General features: G+C 41.3%; 1 protein-coding gene across 3 annotated transcripts in view; it reads right to left on the bottom strand.

The window, feature by feature from the left end:
- Positions 1-15,634: 15,634 nt before the first annotated feature.
- CGA (glycoprotein hormones, alpha polypeptide) overlaps positions 15,635-25,577 on the bottom strand; it is a 34,452-nt gene continuing 24,509 nt past the window's right edge. For all 3 annotated transcript variants that reach the window (XM_026062652.1, XM_026062654.1, XM_026062653.1), the window contains exons 2-4: positions 20,545-20,651; positions 17,494-17,678; positions 15,635-16,045 (exon numbers count right to left, since the gene is read on the bottom strand). In XM_026062652.1, the coding sequence (XP_025918437.1) occupies positions 15,968-16,045; positions 17,494-17,678; positions 20,545-20,644 (363 nt within the window). In that variant the 5' untranslated portion in view covers positions 20,645-20,651 and the 3' untranslated portion in view covers positions 15,635-15,967. The remainder of the gene's footprint in view (positions 16,046-17,493; positions 17,679-20,544; positions 20,652-25,577) is intronic.

The following is a 25,577-nucleotide window of genomic DNA, read 5'->3' as shown; positions in this document are numbered from 1 at the left end:
TTCCTAAGTATTGCACTTTCACTTGTCTTTGTTTTTATTTCCTCTCATTGATTTTGGAACATTTATCCAATTTATTAAAATCACTTTGAATTCTTCTCTCATCCTCCAAAGTACATAAAACCACTGACTGTTTAATGTCATCCACAAACTTTGCAAGTATTCCATCTAGTTTATCATCCAAGTCATTAATAAAAATAATGATTAGAGCTGCTTTCAGCTCTGATCCCATAGGATTCCATTTGCAAAATCCTCCTTTTTGGCAGTGAAGCCTTGATAATTATTTATGAGTGTAGTTTTTCAGCTGGCTGTGCACTCATCTAAGACTGAAGATCTTCTCTGGACCTAGACCTCGTTTGCAAGTAGCATATCTAATAGCCGTGCCAGAGGTTTGACTTAAATGCAATGTAAATTACATTTCTCACTTCCCCTCATACAGTAGGCCATTATACTGTCAAAAATGAAACAAGTTTTCTTTGACATAATTTATTCTCAGCAAATCCTTGCATATTGTTTCTTATCACTTGAGGTGTGTACAAATTGGTTGTTTAAAAGCATGTCCTACATYTTTGCTGGTGTCAAAGTTAGTCCAGCTGGTCTTGCAGAAGGTTTTCCTTTTTTAGGAATGGTATTATTCAAGTACTATTCTAGATGCAAGCACATCAAACCTCCCCACACCCCTTTAATTATCTGTGATAGTTGTTACTAATTCCGAGGTTGCTTTGACTAGTTCTTTTGGTACCTATTTAATCAGATGCAGTTAACTTGAAGACATCAAACTTGCATGTTTTAACCCGTTTTTTGAACTACTTTTGGTCTATTCTTTAGTAATTCTTTCCTTTCTCTGGCCTTGTCTTGGAGAACAAAGGAGAAAGCAGAGAAGAAGCATGGCTGTCTGCCCCTAGTGAACCTGCAGCTCCTCAMTTTTGATTACTTTTGATGGCATCTGCTGATGCAGGATGTGCCACTGCAAGTTAGAGAGGAGTCAAAGGACTGTCAGAAGAAATGTTTGCACCATCAGTGACAGAAAAAAAATAAGAAAGAAGATTAAGGGCAGAACCTGCTAAAAAACAGGGTTGGGATGTTTTGTGAGGAAACTGTCTCCTCATAGCTTCCAAGTTTGACTGTTCCTGTGTTACTGGAAACAAAAGTATGACTATGTTAAATGAAAATAAAGATGAACACATCAAACAACTCAGCACTACCCAATTTTCAAATGCTAAGAAAGGTGCTGTGTAGAAACCCTGCAGCAAGGAGGAAAGAAAGAAAATACATCTGTGAGACACTCAGACAGCTAGGTTATCAATGTGGTTGTATAGCACCTTCAAACACCAGAGCTGTGGACTCTAATTTTGCTGGATTGGCAGAAATATGGGTACGACTGCCTAAACTGAGGTAGGCTTTGTCTTGATCTGTGTTGGCTGCTGCTATCACTGCCATCCTGAGCATGGGCAGGCAAACTGGCAAAGACTCCAGGGGTTCAAGCAGGTATAAACACACACAAAAATAGCACCTGTGTCTCTCTGCACTCATTGTAGAAGTCCCATTCCCTGGCTACTTCCTGAATAAAATTCCTATATCCCTCTACTATAAATAAATGACTATGAGCTTCCCAAACAGGTACCATTCTCCCCTCCAAACATATTTTGTGTTCTGCCCTTTCTTGCACTATTGCTTTGCTTCTGTTCTCTCATCATTGCTCTTCTCCTTTGCTCTCCTCCAGTGCCAGGACATTTGAGGCTCCATAGCACCACAGCTAACCCCACAAATGGAGGCAGAAACAGGAGGGAGATGCTGGACMCCCTAGGCAGCCTGGGCATTGGAGGACAGGAGCTGGAAGGACCGTGTACCCTAGAGGAGCACCCTCAGCCCACCGGGCCCGAGGGAAGCTCTGCCTGCCTCCAGCATTCTGGGAGTAGCTCTGCTTGGGTGCCTTCCTCCAAGATGTGGGTGTAAGGGAAAGGCAGGAAAGCTTGAAAATATGATAGGCCATAAAACCAGCAGGCAGATAAATGTACAACCTATTAACGCTAATAATATCATTACTTTAAGCTAGGCTCTTAATTTTTGAGGCTTGACTCATGCTTATTTTTCAGCACTTGGAGAATAGAACTGTTACAAATTCAGCTTCTAAAAGCATTGTGCTCCTTAAGAGACATGACTGCTAAAAGAGAGGGGAGGTCTGCCTCATCAAGAGAAGCGTATGCAGGATCTTCATGAAAAAGGCATGTGGAATACACCTATCAAAGCAAAGGAGAAAGACAAGTAACACCAGCAGAACTGAGTGATACCTATTTCCTGGGATTAGTGTTCAAAAACAGACAGACTTGGAGGGTTAATCCCCAAATGTATGCCATTGTTGTTACAATACCTTCCCTGAAAATTATGCCTGGGGAAGTCACCAGCATTGCTGATCCACATCCCTCTAGATCATTCAAAAACTTCAAACCCTCAGGATGAAATAAAAACATGAGTAGGTACCATTTTGTGCCTCACTGCGGAAACTAAGAATGCCTGAATAGCTGTTAATGCCAAAGCTAAATATAACCATAAACAGCATCTGGGATTCAGGAGATATTTAAGTGAGCACTACATTGTGCTTGAATGCAAAAGGTACAGACACTTGGCACACTAAACAGTACAAGGTCTTGCTCACTGGTCCTGAGGCCAACTGGCATGGTCTGTCCATGTCCAGCCTTGTCCTCCAAAACAGGATGCACACTGGGATAGTCCCTGGTGCTATTTCTTGAACCAGGTCTGCGATTTCCTTGTGCCAGATGGCATAAGCCAGCAGAGAGTCATGGACAATGCTGACAGTTCACCACTATAAGTGATCAAGTACTTGGGAATATTCCCTGGCACTGTTTAACAGTCGCCAGAGAGGCAGGAACTATCAGGTGAAAAYAGCATGAATGTCTTCATGCCTGTGCTCAGATCCCTTGCAAGGCGATCGAGGTAGGAGTCTAAGACTGACAAGGGCTGGCCCTCACTGTCAAATTGGTGATCTAGCACCGGGAAGGATATAATCAGTCCCAGGTCAGGATGGAAATGGGAAGTCTTGTGGAAGGGCAAGAAAAACATAGTTTGGCAAGAATCTCACTGAAAAGCAGAGCTGACTGGGCAGAAAAAAATTTAAACAGGAAAATTTGCCCCAAATGACATGTTTAAAAAGGCCAAAAATTAAAGTTTTTCAGAGATACAGAAAGATGCTTTTATTTGTATGAAATAATGAAAAATGAGGGACAGAATTAAAAAAAAAWTTTTTGTTTCAGTTTCTGGCCCATTTATCTCTTTCCTTATGTTTCCCTCTTTCAGTATTGCCATAGCAATATTGCAGGGGGTGAGAGTGGAGGTAGAGACTGGGTGAGGGGAGAAAACAGTGGAAATCTGACTTTTTAAATTGTGCTTTAAGAACTCAGCAATGATAACTATTTGAAGAACTGTGATTATTCTGTACATATTTTTAAAATCAAAAACAAATGTTGAAAATATTAGTGTATCTTTTTATTTTCCAAATAAACCTTCTGTTTTTTGGACAAAGTGAATTGACAGAGTTTGAAAAAAGTCCTAAGTGAAAAAGGGCACGTGGTTACCTAGAATGTGTGTGCTATATTTTTAAAATTCTTAAAATTTTGAAGTACTGCAAAACACCTGATAGTGTTTCTGTTGCTCTGAASCCTCATGTTCAATAGATTTTTATGGTTTCTGATTTCACTACAAATAGCCAGGATACAAGAATGATCTACTGTTAATTTACAAATAATTTTATGCATGAAATGCTCCTGGATCGATTCAGTTTACTACCAGGCTGGAAGCTACTCTGACTTCCTACCACTAGATGGCATTCAAGGGCTATAAATACTCCTATGGGGACCAGCAGCAAAAGCAAATGCCTCTTAGAAAAATAAAATACAAAGCATCCAAACCCTTTTGATTCTCAGTAATGCTTCTCTAATATATTCATATTTTTGTAGTTCCAAGGAAATAAATCTGGAAAAATGAAAAACGATTTCTGAGGAGGAAGGAGCTTTTCTCTGAGACGTAACTGAATATGCACATGGGGACGCGGACATGAGATCTGAGGGAATTGGCACCTTCATTCTTCCATGACATGAGTGGGAGTAGTGTTCAAAGTGAAACTGCTCTGGCAGCAGTATTACAATTAGGAGAATTCAACAGTAATATCCGATTGTCTCAGTCTATGTCAGCAGTGGCAGGGGCTGGCAAAAGGCAATTGGATGGGACTTTTTTTTTTCCAGATACAGACACAATGTAGAGAGAAAAGGTGAGATGTATTAACTTGACCATATGTCTGTATAGACATGATATCCCAGCTGTGCAGCACCMACATAGAAAAAAACTCTTTAAAACACTTCTGTGTTTGTCTTCCTTTTTAAAGTTCAGCATCTCCTTACTGGCAGGCAGTACCATTAAAGCAACACGGGATCTCAGAGCTGAGGCTGCTGTGAGCAGGAGCTTGCACTAGGGACCTCCAGAGGTCCCTTCCCACCTGAATCACCCTGTGAGTCTCTGGCCTCATGAAGAATAAAGAAAGACTGCTGCTTCTTTATGGATAAGAAGTGCATCCAGAGTGGTAAAAGTATTATTGGTGTTGTAGCCATGAGGGGCTGAGAGTGCAAGTTAGGTCAACTTTGCAGAGAGAGAGGCAATTGCTTTACAAGCAGCTGACAGAACTGGAAAGGAGGGGTAAGCTTTAGAAAATATAAGCATTTCTTTAGGTCTGAAAGAAAAGAGCAAACTCATTATCTGAGTTCAATCAATTAAATTAGATTAAAGGAAAGGATGGCATGCACCTCTCTAGTACAAAGAAAGGTTTGAAAGAAGAAAGGTGACAGAATTGCAGCTTCTGTTGTGTAGAGAAGGACACGGTAGAAGCAGTGAAAGACTCATCAGGAAAAACTGTGATACTCTAGGAAACGAGTGTCTCTGTCGAGTCTTTAATTTTTTTTTAATCAAGCCTTGCTATGAATCTTAGTTCCCTGTTTATTTTTTTTAGGTCTGCCTTGGCAAACCAGTGTTCCTGTCATTTATTGACCATGAGAGCTCATTCCAGGGACTAGTGGTTGCCTGGTTTCACTCACCCAAAGACATCTGGTGCACTGCATTTCTAAGTCTGCATTGCTTGGGATATTTGTTGCAGTGTTTCTAGCAATGTTCTCAGAATTTACTGCTCTAATGCAGTTTAGATCCATTTAGGATACGATGGCTGCAGGATGTTTGCTTCTGGGAAGGATTTTGCCATGACTGGGCAAATTGTTGTCTCAGGGTGAAAAGGGGGGAATCTGAGAAAAGCTAAGTTAAAACGTGATTTTCTCCAGTTACAAGTTGTTATCACTTTGGGGCTTTCTGCATGGGCATATATAGGGCAGTTTGCAACAGGCTGATAGGGTAGGAGAGTGCAGTTGATAGGGCTTTATCTTGGTATTGTAGTAAATGTGTATTCAGTATTCAGGCAGTTCATCAAAAAATGAATATTCATGTCCCTGGAGATGTGTCCTTTGTCCAAAGGAAATCACCCCTGGAGCAAAGAGTATTGTCCTCAGAAGAGGGATGGTGGTAACTTAAAACTCTTTTGCACAGAGTAGCCTTCAGGGGTAATTGGTTGCTGGTATTCTAAAGAGAATCGTGTTGGTCTCTGGGTCTTCAGTATATGACAATTTGTAATTATCTTTCTGCTGTTGATTATGATATCTAGAAAGAAAATGATGGAGTTATAGCAGCATGGTTCAGGGTATAGCTAGTCCGCAAACCATGGGGTTAGAAGGAATGTGTCTGGAAGCTGTAATTCCACAGGGGCCTCCTGCCAACTTTTTTCAACATAAGCAACAGCTGAGGGACAGCACGCTGAACAGGAGGCCCGTGGTCAGCACTGGTGTGGCAGTTCCCAAAATACTGAATGCAGGTGGCAAGAAAGGAATCCCAGGACCTGTCAACTGGTTCAAACAAATATGGATTTAAATCTCAATTCTAATTAGTCACTAATTTCCAGGTGCCTCTCAGTGCTGTGTACTTTGTACTTTCTACAACGTAGACCTATCTATGAAGAATTAGAAACAGTAGTCACACACAGTAGTCACACAGCTGCTTACATTTCTGGAGTCTTTATGAGTTTTTCTAGATGCACAGCACAGAACTTGCAGCCTAGAAGTTAAAATGATGGCTTTAATGGGTAAGGTGAATTTAAGCTAGTTTATACTTATCCAATCCTGGACCATTCCAGATGCTGGAAATCCTTTGTGGAATAATTTAGACACTGCAGCCTTGAAGATAAGGTTACTCTGGGCTGAAGTTCTGCCTGGAGTACCTTTAGTCTTGCACATACAACCTTGTTCTTCCAGCATTTGCACTTTTTTTGGCACCAGGGCTTGAGGGAGAGGAGAGGCTCTCGGGGGAAATCTTCTGGTCCTCTTTTACACTATCTGCTTAGAGGACTGATCAGATACAGAACTTGTCCAAACTCTCTTTCCTGTAAGGCCCATTTTATGTTACCTGAAGAGGCAGGAGTGGGTGCTGTGGTTTCCACTCTTACACTACTGTCTACCATGCACAAGATTTTCTGCCCAGCCCATTGAATTGATGTTTTAAAACAACAAAAGCAGAAAAACACACTTTTTCCTGAATGGGAAACAGCAACAGTTTTACTTGATACTTTATACTACAGTGTAAAATAAAATAGAAGAAATAGGAAATTCCAAGGGCAGAGAATTTTAACTATAAGCATCAAAATAGTGATAGCAAATTGGGTTTTAGGAGCTGCAAAGCACAGTTCAAAGATGTGATCATTTCTCAACAGAGATTCAGTATATAGAATAAGCATTATGTTTTAACACATTCTTCATTCAAGATTCCCAGCATTATCCTTGCCACTTAGCCACTCTCTAATCAGTCAAAAAAGAAAAAAAAAGACTTGATTATTATCTGCACTATGTTCATGGCTGCATGGACACCCAGAATCACATCAGCTAGTAAGAAATATTGTTCCATGATCATCAGCTTCTGCCTATGGAGCCCTAACATCCAGTTTGAAAGTCAGGAATTAGAACTCCTTCCTGAGCTGACCTGTAACACAAACATCTTTTCTGCATTCAAGCACTTCACAGAAATCTATTGCATTCATGACACCAACAACAGGCTGATGATGCCAAAGTATCAGGAAACCACACAGTGCAGGAAGGCTAGTTGTTATAATAAAGCTTTATACTGTCTCCACAGGCTGCTTTATTATCTTGAGCTTTCTGCTATTTTCCAGGCTCCTTTCTCCCTCCCCACTGCCTAAAAATATATTCAAAGCAAGATCATACTTTCTGTTCTGCTTGRCATAGAAAATATTCAATAATATTAGGAAACGAGAAAATATCCCCATTAGGAACCCTGTATCATTAGGAGCCCCTATATTATTACCCCAGCAATGGTTAATGCCTCATGTCCAAGGAGAAGTAAAGGAGAAGTTTAAAAAAAAAGAAAAAGAAAAAGAAAAAAGGCAAGCAAGCCCCATCATGAACAAGTATTTGACCTAGCAAACACACAGTGGAGAAAAATATTGTTTCTAATACCCACAGGGCCAACTTATTTCTTGAAGCACTGGATTTGTTCACATTTGCCAGTACCTTTGCATTCATAGCTACAAACATTACTAATGGCCATGCAGTTACTCATCTCTCTTAAACGTTAATTTAAAGAAGTTTCAGATTGTTAGCTCCAGCCCTTCACTTTAAGGCCCTGTCAGCTGCAACTCTTTCCCTTGGACTTCCAGGCAACTGCTCTCCCTTCAAATCCTGTCAAGAACATGGTTCAATGTTTTAGCCTTTAATGTATTTGGTGACTTTTCAGAATTACTTTGTTGTTGTATTCTTCTCATGGGGATATTCACATGACAAGGAAATTATGAACGTCTCCCTACCATCATGACCTTTCCAAGATAAATCAAGAGTGGGCTCACAATGACATTGGCCAGGTCCCTCAGCACTCGTGGGCCCACGGTCTCATCACGGCCCATTGACTTTGTATGTTCTGTTTAAGTGTTCCCTAAACTGATCCTCCTCCACCAAGGGTAAGTCCTCCTTTCTCCAGACTTCCCCTCTGGTCTCAGGGACCTGTGATTCCTGAAGATCTGTCTTACCACTAAACACTGAGGCAAAGAAAGCACTGAGTACCTCAGCCGTTTCTGTGTTGTCACCAAGGCCCCTGCCCCATTTAGCAGCAGGCCCACATTTTCCCTAGCCTTCCTTTTGCTGCTTATGTACTTGTAGAAGCCCTTCTTGCTGCCCTTCAAGCTCCTCACCAAATTCAACTCCAGATGGGCTTTGTCTTTTCTAACCCTATCCCTGCGTGCTTGGACAGTGTCTCTGTTTATTCCTCCTGGGTCACCTGTCCCTGCTTCCACTTCTTGTACATTTCCTTTTTGCATTTGAATTTAGTCAGGAACTCCTTGTTCATCCATGCAGGTCTTCTGCTACTTTGCTTCATTTCCTGCTTGTCAGGATGAACCATTCTTAAGTTTGGAGAAGGTGATCCCTGAATATCAACCTTGGACCCCTCTTCTCTCCTGTATGGTTTCCCATGGGCTGCTTCCAAGCAGATCCCTAAAGAGGCCAAAGTCTGCTCTCCTGAAGTCCAGGGCTGTGATCCTGCTTTTTTCCCTGCTCCCTCCTTGCAAGAACTTAACTCCACCAACTCATGGTGACTGCAGCCAAGGCTGCCCCTGACCTTCACATCCCTGACCAGTTCTTTTTTGTCTGTAAGTATGAGATCCAGCCCAGCCCCTCTCAAAAGGAGTATCTCCTTGGCTCCTGGATCACCTGTGTTATGAAGTTGTTGTCAATGCACTCCAGAAACCTTCTGGATTGCTTGGGACAGCAATGTGAGACAGCTTGAGCTGAACACTAACCTCGGCGTTCTACAATTTTAAACCTTAAAAAATGGAGAAATGCCCAAGTAATGCTGGAGAGTTTTTAAAGAAACTTAAGTTGCCACAGGGTTGCAGGAAAGGCTTCTCTTATGAGCTGAAAGCTGGCTAAAGAATAGGAAACACAAGATAGGGCTTAAAGGGCACTTTTCAGGAAAAGTGTTTAAACAGGTTTTATTCAACATATTCATCAAAGATTTAGAGAAGAGAACCCACAGTGAAATTTGCAGTTTTGCAGATGATACTAAACTCCTACAGGTGACCAAATGGTATGCTGATGGTGAAGAACTCCAGAAGGACCGCACAAAACTAAATGGACAAAAAGATGTCAGATAAGCTTCAGAGTAAATAAGTGTAAGGTAATGCATCTAGGGAAAGACAATCCAAACCACACCTACATGATGCTGAATACAGAACTGACAGCAGCATCTCAAAAAAAAGATTTTAGTCACCATTGACAATTCTCTGAAGTCATCAAAAAAAGCCAAAACAATATCTAGCATTATCAGAAAGGGTACTGAGAACAAGACAGAGGACATCATTTTGCTTCTACATGTAACTTTGGTATAACCACACTTGAGTACAGTTTATGGTCTGCTCTGTGTCTGAGGAAGGATGCAGTGGAGTTAGAGCAGGTACAGAGAAAAACAACTAAAATCATCAAACAGCTGCCTGACAAGGAGAAACTAAAAAATGCTGTGCTGTTTAGCATGGAGAGGAAAAGACTAAGAAAAGAAAAAAAAAAGGGAGAATTACAAAATCATGAAGGCAAGGGATAAGGTGATGACAAAGGCAGAATTGTTCACCAAATCCCATAGTATTAGAACTAGAAGGCATTCAATATAACCAGGAGATCAGTTTAAAACAGATTAAAGGAAGTATTTATTACACTTCTGGAACTTGTTGTGACAGGAGATTATGGAAGCAGATGATACCAGCAGCTTCAGACTAGAACTAGACAAATTCATGAACAAGAGGTCCATACGTAGATACAAAAAGGACAAGGCAGAGTTGTACCCTGTAATACCCCTAATAAAACATCTGTGGATACTGGGGGTGATACAAGGGAAATAGACTGCAAGAAGTGGCCAGACTCTTGTGCTTCCTTAAATAGCATCTGATATTGCCAGTCAGAAGCGGAGTACTGGGCTAGATGGACCATTGCTTTGACCAGAAAGGCAGTTCTTATGCTCTTAGAACAACCAAAGCATGGAGGAGAGAGAGAGATGTTTTTAAAAACAAACTATCAAATAAATAAAAACCAGATTCCCAAGTAATTACACTGAGCTGAAGCTCTCTCCCAAAGCAAGTCCACTGGCTTTTTCATTATTTTTCCTCAACCAAAAGAATACTGGTTTCTTTCATATCTCAGTACACAGGATGGTTTGGTGGGTCAGTAATTGCTAGACTTACTACTTACATGTGTACCTATAATGCACAAGTAAAGATGGCTTCCTACACCAACCTGAACGTGGGCCAATTGCTGGGTTAACATGTGCCAGAGGCTCAGGAAATTACAGAGCAACAGGGAAATCCCTGAAAGTGGAAATCCTCCAGACACTTACGAAAAGTGTAACTGGTAGTTTTATTCCATCACTAAATGTGTTTGCATGTTTCTTAAAGTTTTATATAAATCTCTCCTTCTTCATGGCAACTCTTTTTGACATAACCAAATGGCCTTCTCTCCACTGCATCAGGCTACTGCTATGTATTTATGTATTTAACTGTCTTTCAAATTAGTAAGGAGCAGCCTTCTTTCACAGAGCTGTAAAGGGGAGACACACAGTCTGTAATTAGCCAGCCTAAGTCCTGGGATAAGCTTTTCTTCCCTCCTCACCACTGTTTAAAATCATTATTTAGGCAAGCTGACAGCATAAGAAAAGGAAGGCTACTACTAATTTGTAACTTCTTAGACTTGCTGAGAATAAGAAGTCTTGTCTGAAATTTAATTTCATTCAAATTTCCAAAGATTGAGAGCTTTACCTTTCTACTGAGAACATATCCCTCCTGACGTGAGTCCACCAGCTGTGGACTGGAAATTGCAACACCTCTGAATCATCAGAAGGATTTTTAGCCTGGCACCTTACAGCAGTGAGGCACTCATGCGATCTGTCTATCTGCATATCTGTCTTGACAGTTGCTCCTCAGTAATTTTTTAACCCTTTGGTCAGCTTCAAGCATTTCTGGGTGATGGGTAATGACCTCAGACCTCTGACAGTCCTACCAGTTTTGTGAAAAATCAACACCTGGTAACAGTAAAAGACAAAATTCGGGGTCCTGTTGAAGAGAAGCTGGTTGCAGCCTATTCCCTGAGAAGAGAAACTGCCAACTGGCCAAACAGCATGGCGGCACTGGCGCTGGCTGACGGCTCAGCACACACACAGCTCTGCACCAGCCACGGCGGAGGCTATTAGATGGCATTGCTGCAAGGAAGAGGGAGGGAGGCTTGCTGAGGACATGGCAAAATGGGTCTTCAGGGATGCAGGACACACACTGTCAGGAAATCAAGTTTCACCAGTTTCTCTGCTCAGGGAATGAATTTGTTGTTAGGACTGTGATGATGTAGGTTTATATAGGTCACTATGACAGTCAAAAACATTTCATTTATATCTTCAGYCTGCTTGATCTTCAGCATTTTTAATCTGCAATATTAGCCTGACTGATTTATTGCTACTTATAAACCACACTTACAAAGACTTTGTTTTCTCTCCATACTCAAACATCCCATGCCTGAAATAAAGAAGATGCACGTTGTTCTATTGGTGTAAACAAGACATTAATCTCTGTTCTGATTTTGTGACATTGTCTCTCGGTGCCTTCTGGAATACATATGACTGATTTAGCCTCTATTTCAGCTATTTTCTATTGTAAGTAAATGATATCATACTTTTAGTTTTTCCATTTCTACTGGAAATCTGGTATTGAATCTCTATAGCTATCAATCTAGACTGCCTTCCAGCATATATTCCCATTCATATCCCAAGCAGCTTCTAAACTACTTATTCTCTATTAGGGTCAGCTGTATTAACTTCCTAATGACATGCAGCACTGTTTTTCCTAGCCCTGACTGTGTTTGAGCTAAGTGATTTAACATTATCACTTATTCTGACTACAGCCTTGTTTTTTTACATTCACATGCATACATAAACAGTTAAATTCTGACCTGATTTGAATAGCTACAGTGTCAAAAACAGTTGTATTGGGGTGTTAAGGATGTAAAGGGTGGCTGCTGAATCCAGCGGACTCCAGGACCCAGGGACTTCTCCTTCCCAGCCGCTGGAACCCAGCCCAGTGTGCCCTGAGGTGCAGGAGGTCTCCTGTCCCCTGGCCGATGGATGTGGCTGCTATTCCTGTGAGCAGGTTTGGCCAGTAGCAAGGCTCAGCACGAATCCCAAGGAGGCACACACGCGTGCACACACACACACAGAGGACACTAATGTGGCTGGCCACACAAACTACCAGGCAGAGCACTGCCTTTAGCAACACTCACATAAACACCACCAATCCTCACATAAATGTAAATATAGATAGTCCAGGCTTAYTCCTCCTCTCCTGCTGATCAGGACTGAAGCTCACTACTGTAAACACACAGGCCCTCACTCTCTAGATTCACAAGCATGCTGACATTCACAGATCCCCTGAACATCAGCAAGGCTTGTAAGTCCATCTAATAYACATGCCAGGACCCTGGGCTCCCTTGCCTGGTATGCTGATCTCCTTCTCCTTGCTGGCAAGACCAGCTTGAAGTTCAGTAGCAAAAGATGCATGCACCCACACACTCATCTCACAAGCACCCCCACAATCACAGATCTCTTGAATACTAGCACAGGCTCTCAGTTCACCTAATATCCATGCATAGACCCTAGGCCCCCTTACCCACCACCGGCTCAGACCTTGAGTCTTTCCAGACGCACATCTCCTCCTACTCACCAGTTAGTCCAGCTTGAAGTTCACTAGCAAATTGCATGCATGCATACACACACACACAATTAAATTCACTGGGGAAAAATAAACCACCAGACCCTTTTATCCCCCCTTGTCTCTATTTTCGCATGCTTCTTCCCCCCTAATGCACTCTGATCCCCCTTCCTCCACCTTGGCCTTTCCCCTAAATATCTCATAATACATTTTGCACAGTATCACAAGCCCTGTCCGATATCCCATAACAAGTTTTGCACAGACCCACTAGCCTCCCTCAAATATCCCATAATACTCATGTTAGTCTTGTTTCCCCCTTCTTATCAGCTACAGAGTTCAGACTGACCCTATTCAAGGCTATGCCTGAGTAGTTAGCTTAATGGCCCATCAATCAGTGACTAAACAGCTGTGGTCTTCGTTATTGTCTCTGTTATCACCTGCTTGTTAGGATTGTGTATCTATTTGCTTAATTTATCACTTTCCTTGTTATTTCTTTATATTGTGAACAGTTTTAACCAGAAAACTTAATGAACCAGATGTACTCACATTCTACATATCCTTACAATGTATACTTTGCAAGTTCATGATGCATGGGGTTGCATTAGAGGGGGGAAGGATCTGTAAGTTGAGAAGCCCATGAATAACTGGGTTTGTACAAGCAAGAGGGAACAGCAATTGAGAAAGAGAATGAAAAATAAAATAGACATCTCAGAATGACACACGGCTACAGCATCCCACGTCTTCTTTAAAGTATAGGTTTTACCCTAATTTATTACTGTACAATGAAAATTTTACTTTACAATGCAAAATATGAAAGTTGTTTCAGAAGATGTAAAGAGAAGTTTATCATGTCACCACCCTGCTGTTGTGGGCAGCACAGGAATACACAGTAAAGCAAGTAAAAGATGCTGCCAAAGCAGCTCACTYGAGTAAGAAGCCATCCAAAGAAAAGTTTGGCAGGACAAAAAGGCACAGCTCCACTGCAAGTGAACTTCAGAGAGCATGTTTCCCTGCTCTCCATTTCAGTCCTGTTAGTTATGAGAAAATGTGATACCATTCCCAAAGGTAATCAGCTTTCAGCTTCTGATTGCTCCTTTCTCATTGCCTAGAAATCCCAGGCAGGACCTGGCTTCCTTGCAAAAGTACCTGCATCAATCATGTCTAATAAAACAGCTTRGAGTTGTGAGTCAGCTTTAGGGGCTATGTGAATTATTCCCAATGCCTGTGGTGAGACAGGGAGATGGTTCAGAATGATACCACATGTATTCCCATAATGTCTTGAGTGATGATCCAGAATGAGAAATTAGACTTCTCATTGTGCAAAGCTGTGCTGCAATGTTATTAAACTCATCCTCATGACCCTAGTGGACTGCCTCCCCTTTGACCAGATGTAATGTTGAAGCAAACAAGATTTAGATAAAATAATCAGGAAAAACTTTCCAGAAGAGTGAAACTTTACAGCATGGTAAGAACAGTGATGCAGCTAGATCAGTATCCTTGGCAGATTTCAGAATCCACAACTGGAAGTTTTCAGGAGCAAGTCAGTCAAAACATCTCCCAAGAATGGCAAGTCGTAGCTGATCCTGCCCTGGGACATGGGACTGGACCAGACTGGTGGTTCCCAGGAGAAGAGACTGAATCAGTGGCATAAGGCATGGGGATTAAGTTACTAAGATGTGGACATTTGCTGAATAATGTTTCTCTGAGAATCAGAACTGGACCTCCCGTATCTATGAGAAGAAGTCTTTTCTCTTCCACAAAGCCCCATAATTGCATTCTTAGAAGACAGCACAGAATTTGCATTCCAGTAGATAGAAAGAGTGTATGAATAGTGGATTTAAAATATCAGCAGATCCTGCCAGCCCTGGGCTGCTCCAGGGCGTCATCATAACTTAGCCCTGGAGGTCTGTCTAAACCACTGCAGTCATTTAGTATTGCAATAGACACCAGCTGTGGCTAAGCCCTAAGACAGACTAGCCACCCTCACAGCCTCACCCCAGGCAATCTTCCATGTCCCCATGAGAAGCTCTGCAAAGGTTTCTTAGTGCTACCTTCACAGCATCTGCTGTAGGGAACCCTCTTGCAAATATATCTGAGGCTTTTCAGCACAGCACATTTACAATCATAGAAGGACTGATGTTCTCATTCCAGACATCAGGGCTAAGAGAAACAGAACTCATTTACCTCAGGTCCCCTGGGCAAGCTCCAGACTGGCAAACAGTTCCTCCACAGGCACTACTCCAACCCACTACAACTGAGCAAGTGCTATCTCTAAAATCCCAGTTCAAGATTTTAAGGTCATGTCTTCTGAACACATATTCTGAGGTCCACTTCTGGCCTAACATACACCCTCCCTTACACATTTGTATACTTGGAGCTACCAGACTGCATTTGGGACTTAATGAAGCCCTATACCATGCTTCTCAGACATACCTTAAATAGCTAAATAGCTAATAGCACTTCTCTTTTTCACCATTGCTACACCAAATTGTACAAATCCTCTACAGCAACTGATCGTGCATCCATTTATCTATATGGGAGGAGAATAAGTTCAAAGAAAAATAAAAGATGGCATAGAAAGACAGAGCACTGTGAATAGATCATATACCATTAAACTTTCTGCCCACAAGGAAAAGAAAAAATAGGAGAAATGGGAGAAACAAAAATGTGGATCTTCAAAAAAATCTAAACATCACTAAAAGAATAAGAAGAAATTATTGCTTCTTTTTCTGTCCACTTTCCCATTCCTCCCTTCTTCCTTTCCTCCATCTCCTAAAAAAAACAAACTAGAAATTAACTCCAGCAAAATCTTTTCTTTATGTTTTAAGCTATTAAATCATCATTTTTTCTCAAGAAACATTGATGATTTAACTGACAGTTTATTTTAAAAATAGATCAAGCCTTTGGTTGTCATGCAAGTGCTGTATTTTATCCCTAATGGAAATAATTAAACTTACTTAAATGCACGAAGAAGCAAAGAGAAAATAAAACAGCCATCCATCTTATTGGAAGGTCTACTCAATATCTTGACCAGAAAACATAAGATTTTACACAGTAGTGCTATAGAAGCTGAAAAACAAATATTCCATTCACCATTATCCTTGATCATTAATAAAGGGAACGGCTTTAGGATTTATGATAGTAGCAGGTGCTGCAGTGACAATCTGTATGGTTCTCTATCTTCACATTGTCCTTAAGGGTAATCTGAAAAAAAGAAAACACACACGTAACAAATTATTATAATTAGCTACACTGTTAAAACAGCATTCTCAAGAAAAAGATTTCTGAAGCCTTTTTCTTAAACCCAAGCAGCACACAAGCCCTTTGGATATGTGTACTAGAACAGCATCTGAATGCCATTTGGTAGAACTGCATCATCAGTGGCTTTCAGAGCCATAATTAGAAGGGTTTCAATAGTGACCTGCAGTTTGGTGTCCTTAATTTCCTAAAGTGTCTCTTTTTTGAAAGTGTCAAGTACCCAAGCTATAAAAAAATCAGGAATTCTCTTTAGAATTTTTCATGTGGAGACCATGAAAATATTAAAAATGTGAGCCGTTTTTATTTTTAATCTCAACCAAATTCTAGTATTGCCTGAGGGAAAGTATAATGTTGGTGATCTAAAAAAAGAACTATCCGCTACTGAGATGAAGATCCAGCATGGGCTGACCTATAGATTAAGATAACCAAACTGTAGGTGTCTACAAGTGAGTCAGGTGTTCAGGTTCTGTTCAGTTGCCAGCACAGAGATGTCGACCGACACCTAGGTGGGCAATCCCACCTAGCCTCCAGCTGCCACTCCAAAAGGTCTTCCACAGGTTCCATGTCTGCCAGCCACATGCAGATGCCTTGAATACCCTAGGGTAGCTCAAATGGCACCAAATCTCTATGAGTGGGTAACTGAACCGAGCCTCTAGCCAATACACTCGATGAGCCTGATTCAGATCACTGTAAGATAGATACCTTAGCTCATATCAACTATCTCACCCTTCCCTACATCAAAGTTAAAGTTTCTTCATCTGTAGCTGAATCACCCCTAAAATAATCAGCTTTAGCAGAATCTCTAGTAGAACATTCCAGATGAGGCTGTTCAATGCTGTAAGTAGTTACATATGTTTATAGTTCCTTCTTGTGTTATACAGTTAAAAGTAAACATAATCCTCCTTAATCTAATGAGTACAGATGGTTTTGGTCCCTCACTCCCAAAAATGTAATTGATAATACTGACCAGTTGCCTTCCCACAGGACTCCTGACTATGCAGGAAAGAAGCAAGGAAAATCACTGATTAAAATCAAACGCACACTGCATGACATTTAAGGAGAAGGTGCTCATCCAGGAGAGTTAAAAACAACGGAGAACATGTATTTAGCACCAGATCTTCAGGTGATGTGAATCAAAGTAGTTTCACTGAAGTCTATGGCACTGCACTAATCTCCATATCCCAGCTGAATTTCAGACCCTGTACTGGTTGACACTTACATTTCCTCTTTAGAAAAAGAAAAGAACTCAAGTGCAAAGGACATAAATGCCAAGGATGTTTTCCTCAAACAGTTGTTCAGTGTCCTCCAGCAAAACTATGTTGTTTTCTATTCACTGATATAGTTAAATATTGTATCCTACAACTAGCTTAAACTGGTCTTATTCACATCCTTACCTTGGTAAAAGCCTTTGCTACACAGCACGTTGCTTCTGACGTAATGTTCTTTGGAACTAGCATTGTCTTCTTTGACCTCATTGGCGTGGGATAGGCCCGTGAGAAACAACATCCAGTGCACTGGTAAATGGGTGCTCCTGGCTTTGAGAAGAATCTGTTTTCCCCTAGCTTGCACTCTGGACAACCTGCCATAGATACATAAGGAAGAGATTTTTACCTCATCTCTAGCTGTATTTTTATTTCCAAAAAGAAAAGGAAAGGGCAGATGGTAGGAGGAAGTACCAGTCGCGTTCTGCTGCTTGACATTTTCAGAACAGAAAAGAACAGAAACAAAAGCTCTCCTCCTTTTAAGTCCTTGAACTCTGCAACACACACCATTTATAAAATTACTTGGAGAGTGGCTTTCCAGGTAAAGCTCAAGCATTACCGTGTTTTTTTTTTTCTAACTTAATGTTGTTGATAGTTGGTTTTTTTTGTACATCTATTACACTAGCTCTCCCTAAACACTTGCTATTATCTTTAGATAGCTAAATAGCAGCAGCAGTATTTGTAGCACTTCTTAGGCATTGTCTATTTTCAGGCAAGATTCTGTGATCAAGAATTTTAGAAATGACCAGCGATTATGAGATTTTTGTAGCTCAGATTTTTCTATATTCAGTTTGACATTTATTAAAGGAATCCAACTGGCAGAAGGTAAATGCTCAACACCATTGAAAATCAAATCATTTTAAGTGTGAAAACAGGGTTTTAACAGAAGTGTTTACGTGTTAGGTTACATAAGTAAAGGCTAATTACAGTGAACACAGAAACCCAGCAATGATGAGAGGAATGGTGAGAGGCAGAGAAACCCTTCTAACCTGATCAGTGAAAATGGACCACATGACTTCTAAGACCATCAAAGGAGAAGGTTTAGCCTGTTGTCCCTGGTGGGAAGCCACCAAAATGAGACACCCAAACAAGCGTTCTCCCTGCAAAGCTTTGTGGACTGAAAGGGCGATTGCCTAAAGTGGTGAGGGGTTTATTATGGGATGCAGAGGGAAAAGAATTTGAGGATTGTGTAAATCTTGTTATAGAGTGTTTTAAGGGAATTGTGGGAATGTGCAAAACTTCTTTTATGGGATTTTTAGGGGAATGACCAAGGATGGGGAAAGAAAGGGATCAAGGAGGATAGGGGAGGAACAAGCATGGGAAAACAGAAGGAAAAGGGGATAAAAGGGGACAGTTGCATGTAAACAGATTGCTGGTCAGTACACTTGTCTGAGCCCTGTGCTTTATCACCACAGTCTATCATATATTCTTATTAACTCCTATTTCTAACCATCTTTTTTTGTGGTGCACTCTATTTTGAGCCTCTCTGTGTGTGTACCTGCTAGCAAACATCAGGCTGGACTATTGGGCACGTATGAGGAGAGGTCTGAGTGTCAGCCACTGGAGTAACAGGCCATGATCYCAAAGGTCTTGCAGGTCCAGGTGCAACTGGGAGAGACCAGGGTCTTAGGGCCAGCTACTAGACAGAGCTGACTGAGTATCTAGGACTAGCTACTGGATAGACCAATACTGTGTCTGCATGTATGAACACTAGCAGACCTCAATCCTGATCAGCCAGAGGGGAGAAACAGGATCAAGTCATGTTGTTCATATTTATGCGAGTGCTGATGTTTTTTGAGTGGGTGTTGATAAAGGCACTGTTTTCTCTGTGTGTTGATCTGTGTGGCTGGCCTTGTTAGTAAGGAGTGCATGCATGTGCCCTTATTAGGAATACATGCTCAGCCTCACTTCTGGCTGGATCTGGGAACAACGAACTGAAGCAGCCTCACATGTATTGGGTTGGGACAAAAGATATCATCTGTGTCATGAAGTCTGGCTACCTCTAACATCGAGTATATGCTTAACCACTTTACTGAATAGGGATTAATTTAACCAGAACTATGCAGGTGTCTAACTGCATCACTGAAATGTGGCCTCATTAACACAATCACCTTCTCATTCGTAAGTGATGTGGTCACTCCAGAATGAAGTCAAGAAGAGAAGGGGATAAGCTTAAAACTGATCTGAATGAGGCCACTAAGGAGTCAGTGAATCAATGATCATAAAATATACATGAAATTCTACCAGCCTTTCTTTATGTGCAGATTTTATGGAAAAAAATATTTGAGAAAAATTGCAGACTTTTACAGCTTTCATAGACAAGATCCAGGAGTAAAGATTTTTGCTGCATCTTTAAGAGCTGCAATATAGAAGTCACAGGGATGGTGTATCAAGGTGCAGGAGAGAAAGGAGTGATCAGCCTGAATTATGGAAATCTCTCCAGTGTGAATTATAGACTGACATACTGCCAGGAATCTCTAGTGAATGCTGTTGCATACTATGACTTTGCCTCAGTATATCCATCCTAGCCCTGACTCCAGCACAAGGGGTCCTTCAGAGCAAAACTTCTCCTTGCAGCAATGTCTGTAYTGGGAATTCCTTCTTTGACATAGAATGAAGTTTCTAGGGTCGCACCACAGTGTTCCTACCCTTTAATCCAGTGCAAGGTGCTACAGCAGAAATAAAGGTCATACTTCTTGCTGTATTTATACACATGAGATTAATTTCACAAAACTAAAAAAAAAAAAACACTCAAAGTCCCTCTAAAATGGTTGTAATATGCCTCTTCTGTAGAATGTTACAATGTCAACATCCCACATCCTGGGGTCTATAGCAGAAATATATTCTGAACATTATGAAGAGAAGCTATGGTTCTGCCATTCTTGATGCTACAAAGTTGCCAAGTACAAAAAAAATTAAAACATTTGCATCTGAAAATATTTCAGGGATTAAGATTACCCACATTAACATGAGAGCATTGTCATCTGGGAAAGATTTCTGACCTGCAAAAACCAAGTTTAGAGAAGAAATAGGAAGCATACTTATGGCAAAATTGTCTTGGTTCATTATATCTTCATATCTCAGTGCCAATAAATGCAACTAAATGTTAAGATTTGTTGTGAAAGATTAATTAATGATCTTTATAAAAAATTGTCCTATTTCTGAATGTTGAAAGCAGCTTACCCTGCATGAGGAACTCTCCATCTGGGAAAGAATGAAGAAGATGCAGAAATACAGACAAAATGGCCAAAGTGACAGCTGCATACTTCCCGTAGTAATCCATGATTCTTCTGGAAATACAAATAAACACATTTTTAAAGGACTATTTTGCATTGGATACAGTACAAGTATCAAAGCTGCATACTGATGCAGCATTCAAAGCAAGTAATGGAGACAATTTAGAACCAGGACCAGAAACCAAAAATGTAGTACACTGATGTGTATTTTACAGCCTCAGAAAATTGTCTTTATCACCATCATAATAAAATGGTGCTTTTCTGAATATTAACATAAACCACAGCACATTAACTTCAAATGCTGTAACTGCCTAATATTTACGGTAGACTGGATAAAGCCAGCAAATGATTATGGAGAAGGCAAAACAATCTCTAGAATCTGAGCCACGAAAAGACYAATTTCAGGGAAAATATACCATTTTCAGGGAAAATAATTTCACATGGGACATAATATCCTGAGCCAAGAGTCAGATATTTGTCCATACACTGACCTCTTTAGCACCTAAATCCCCATAAAGAGATTTTCACAGTCCTGTCCCTAGGTAGAAGAAAGCTCCTCTGGTCTATGCAATTATAGAAAACCACCCCGCAAGTAACCTTGATCCCATGTGGTGGAATATGTGCCTCTCAGGAAGGCAGCAAGCTCTGGGGCAAGGGGAGAGGCAGAGCATGCTGTGCTGCGGAGGGCCCAAGGAGCAGTGGTGCCAAGGGGCGGCTCAAGAGGGCTTTGAACAGCCCCAGGACACCGGCATCACGCCGAGGCCTTGGCAGGGCAGCGCAGTGGTGGAAGAACCAGAGGACATCCGGAGTCACTGCAAACTTCTGGGCTGGGGTTTCTTTTAGGTTTTGTTTTACTGACACAGTAAATTGGCTTTTGGGTTCCAAGTAACAGATAAGAATACAAAAAGCTGGTCTGGTATAAGCACTCTATTTGGCTCAAATTTTTAAAAATCTTTTCAACAGCCTAATTTTGTGCTGGAGGGCTATATGCTGCACTGTATCATCTGTCCATCTGCAACTACTGCACAAGATGAAGCGGCCATAAATACCATATCACATACTCCCAGGGTAGTTTAACAAAAATGCCATCGCGTGGCTATATTTGATCCAGATCAAATCTGTACCACAGGGTAATGCACATCTCTGATATGAATAACTGCAGGAACCATAACACTGCAGGTACAGAACACAGAAGCCAAGGCTTGGAATATCATTCCAAACTCTCTGCTCATTTTTTTTTTTTAATAAATTTACTTTTTATCATTATCATTCACAATAAGAATTCATGGAGGAGGAAATGAAATCTTGGTTCTCTTCCTGTCTGAACTGCAGATGTACTACGTAATTAAAGGCTACATGCAGAGAGGCAAGATGCTTTTTAGAAACTACCACAGGACCTTTTAAATTATTTTGAAGCATTTTGTGCCAGCCTGGTAAGAGGCAGGAGACTGGTCTTAAAGAACTGTTTCTTTTCAGTCAGAGAACTCCTACACTTCTGTGGCATGACTAGGAGGACCTCCCTTTTTGGAAAGCCAGGTGGGATCTGAGTTAGGCTAAAACAACTGTAAAGATGGCACACACTTTTTGAGATTTTCATGTTATGAACATCTCATTAACTAATGCTACTTTTAAAAATCCTGAATTAAACCGAACTATGAATACACAAAACAAAATACTGAACCTCACTTCAGATCTTGTTTTAAAAACATGTATCTTAGGCATAAAGCTTGTAACCTTCCTTTTCCAACACTGAGCTTCCTTATTTCACCGGCAATTTTTATGTGCCCAGTCAAAGACAGTTTTGGTCCAGTCTCTCACTCAGAAAACAGAACTTCCCCCTTAAAAAGAGACTTTTCTGGCAATGCATAGACCTCAGCCCTTCCTTTAGAAATTAATAGGAACAATTTATATCCCATGGTGAAGTAATTGGGTCCATGGAGAAAAGTGCTATATAAATGATGCCAAAGTATTAAATTCCACATCCGGGGTGATCTGTGTAGATAATAGAGACAGCTAGCACTCTTTTGTCCAACAAAGCTTGCCTGGGACTCAGTTTGAGGATTTTGTTTCAAGGTCTTTTTATTGCTGAGATACCAAGCGCATTYCAACAGAGGGACCTTTCTTGCCCTTGTAGATTATCCTGTGAGGGACTTGCAGTTCACCACTGTTCGTATTCACCCTGAGGAGAGGGTGTTTTGCTGCTGTGTAACAGCATGTGGTTTACTGGTTGCAGTCGTCCTAGCTGGCTTAAACCAACCACCTCAGGCAGCAGTCACAATCCACCTGCAGCACTGCGGAGCTCGGAGCAGTTAATAGCCAAACTATTTACCTATCTTCTCAGAAAGGCTGTCTGATCATGCAGATCTCCCTACTTCTGTAGTTACACACTTAAGCGGTACCTTAAGCTAACTTAAAACTTGTTTGGGGTATGTCTGAACTGCAGGCAGCACAGACAGCATCTTAAAGCCAAAACCTTGCAACTGGATCCTTTGAATAGTTTCTTCTGTGTCTTCACAGACCACCTGATACGCTGACTTTAAAGACAGAAACTGTAACACAAGAGCACAATGTGCAAAATACTGATGTGCAGGATAAGGCCTCAAGCTGTCAAGATTGATTTGTACATTTTAGATACTGAAAGCTACTGTTTAGCAAGTATTCAGTCTTCTGCTGCTTAAGACCTTCTTTTCTTCCAGCTACACCAGTCAACGCTGCTAATGCATGACAAAGATTCTCCAGGGAGAGATCATCCTGTGGCACCAAATATTTCTAAATATGGGGAGGACAATAACGCCAACAATGAAAAAATTAATCTTGAGATTTGGCATAGAGGTCATTTAAGCATGTGATAGCCATCAGAGAAAACATTCATGTCTCTGACCGAGAAAGACAAAGGGGAAAGTATGATTAAATGAAGATAGCTTTCACATAATGACAACCTACTTCTTTTCAGATCTTGCACCTACCAACCAGAATCCCTGCAACAAGTACCACAATGATGCAAATGTTCAAATAATGCCTGCTCCCATCTGGAGGAAGACAAACCTGAGGTGGTCCAAGCAGTGAAGCTACTTGCCCTGTATGATTTTCTGATGGTGAGTGAACCTGGAGCACTGGGATGTGCGCAAGGAATACATCGATTAGCAGAGGGACACTCCACTGCTTCACAAATTCCCAGAGATACATGGGAACACATGACTGCTACACACAGGTCAGCAGGTATTGGTTCATTGAGCAAACAGATGTACAAAGCAGTCATAAAAGGTAGCAGTTCAGATTATAGTGGCACATAGGCCATACAAGGTAGCTTTGAACTCAGGACAATGATGGAAAGAAAATCAGAGAGAGCTCCAGGTTTGCAGCAATCAGAAAAAGATCATGCCCAAACAGATATGAGGCTGAGATCAAAGTCAGGATGAGAAGAACACAGAAAAGGACTCAGCTCCGTGCCTGCCCAGGGTTAGCAAAGTGGAAAGAAATGAGGCTTACRAGCAAGAGAGAGTCACATGATATTCTCCAACAGACTGAAGGCACAAAAGTTGAAACAAGCCCCTTTCTATTTAAGRCAGCAAAAACTAGAGGTAAGAGGCTGGTCTGAAGCCCAGCTAAACTGAAAGACAAAAAGGCCAACGAGGCTGCAAAAATGAGCAGCAAAGACCATGCATAGGGGGTTGGGTGTTGAATACAAGTAGCTGTTTTCCCCTCCCACCTGCACAGCATATCAGTTCATGCTGGCACAAAACAGCCAAGGTAAGTGAGTTAAAAGCAGCTTGCATAGAATTTGAAGAAAAAACACTGTTAGCAATTGTGGACGCACTGGAAGCATTTGTAAAAGGTATCAAAAAGCCAGTTCAATAAACTTATGCACCTATGCTGTACTTACTCATTCCTGCTAGAGCCTTTACCAAAAACCCAGTTGAGTACAAGAAACACAGTTTTCTGATGCTAGCTAACAGGTGGTACATGAAACTGGAGATGTGCGGAAAAACAAGTGAGCCTGTACGACGCAGCACTGCATCCCAAAGGGCAGCCAGGGCAGGCACTACCCCACCAGGGCTGTGCAAGGCACTTTCTTTGTTGCAGCCTTAAAAATGGGCTTTTACTTTAAAACACCCTGCATTCAGATAGCCAGTTTCTGCCTAGACCTCACGAGGAGGCAAACTTTCTGTTCCCCTTCCTCCTCGCAAATCTTTAGAGCAGACCCGAATCAGCTTAATCTGACTCCAGTGAATTTGAGGTGACTGCGGTGAAAATATGCAGGACAATAAAGAACTGATAATACAATAGTCTCAGGAGTTCCTTCACTAAGCCTCTCAGGTTTCTGGGAAGCAGGCTGCCAGCTCTCTCTGGTTGGCTGCCTTGACAAAAGTAACTCATCTCCCCATTAGAAAGGTGGGCCTTCACAGGGTTTAGATCAGCAGCCTCGTGTGATCCTTCCAAAAGTTTCAGGAACTGAACTGAGTTAGGTCATGTCCATTAAGCTGCACTGAATAATTTGACCAGATCCCTCTCTCCAATGAGTTAGACTTTTTTTTAAGATTATTTACCACAAATACTCTTTTCAGCACCATACGGGTGATGTGATGCTGGCAGAATTGCCTATATTGGGACAAAATCACAGAGTTTAACCTCAAGTCCTTTTCCACCCAAGGGCTCAGAGCTGACTAACGCATGCCCCAGAGTAAAGGAGGCAGCTGGAAGGGTTCATTTACCAGCAGGATAAGACTGACAGCCTTTTCCAAACACCCTGATTCTGCACCAGCCTGAGCCTTTTGATAATCTGGATGATCCAACGGCTCTCTAATAAGATGTCACCCACAATAATAACACTGCAGCCCTTGACTGATTATTCTGTGATCTCACGCTCTTTGCTGAAGGCATGGTGGTACTCACTATCCTTTCCCCCCCCCCCCAAAAAAAAAAACACATAATGTTATACTTTGGTATATTGTAAGAGTTTGAGGCAATTCCACAGAGAAG

The sequence above is a fragment of the Apteryx rowi genome, unplaced genomic scaffold (assembly GCF_003343035.1).
Source record: "Apteryx rowi isolate R43461 unplaced genomic scaffold, aptRow1 scaffold_191, whole genome shotgun sequence".
NCBI classification, from domain to species: domain Eukaryota; kingdom Metazoa; phylum Chordata; class Aves; order Apterygiformes; family Apterygidae; genus Apteryx; species Apteryx rowi.
This window is presented reverse-complemented; position numbering and strand designations above follow the sequence as displayed.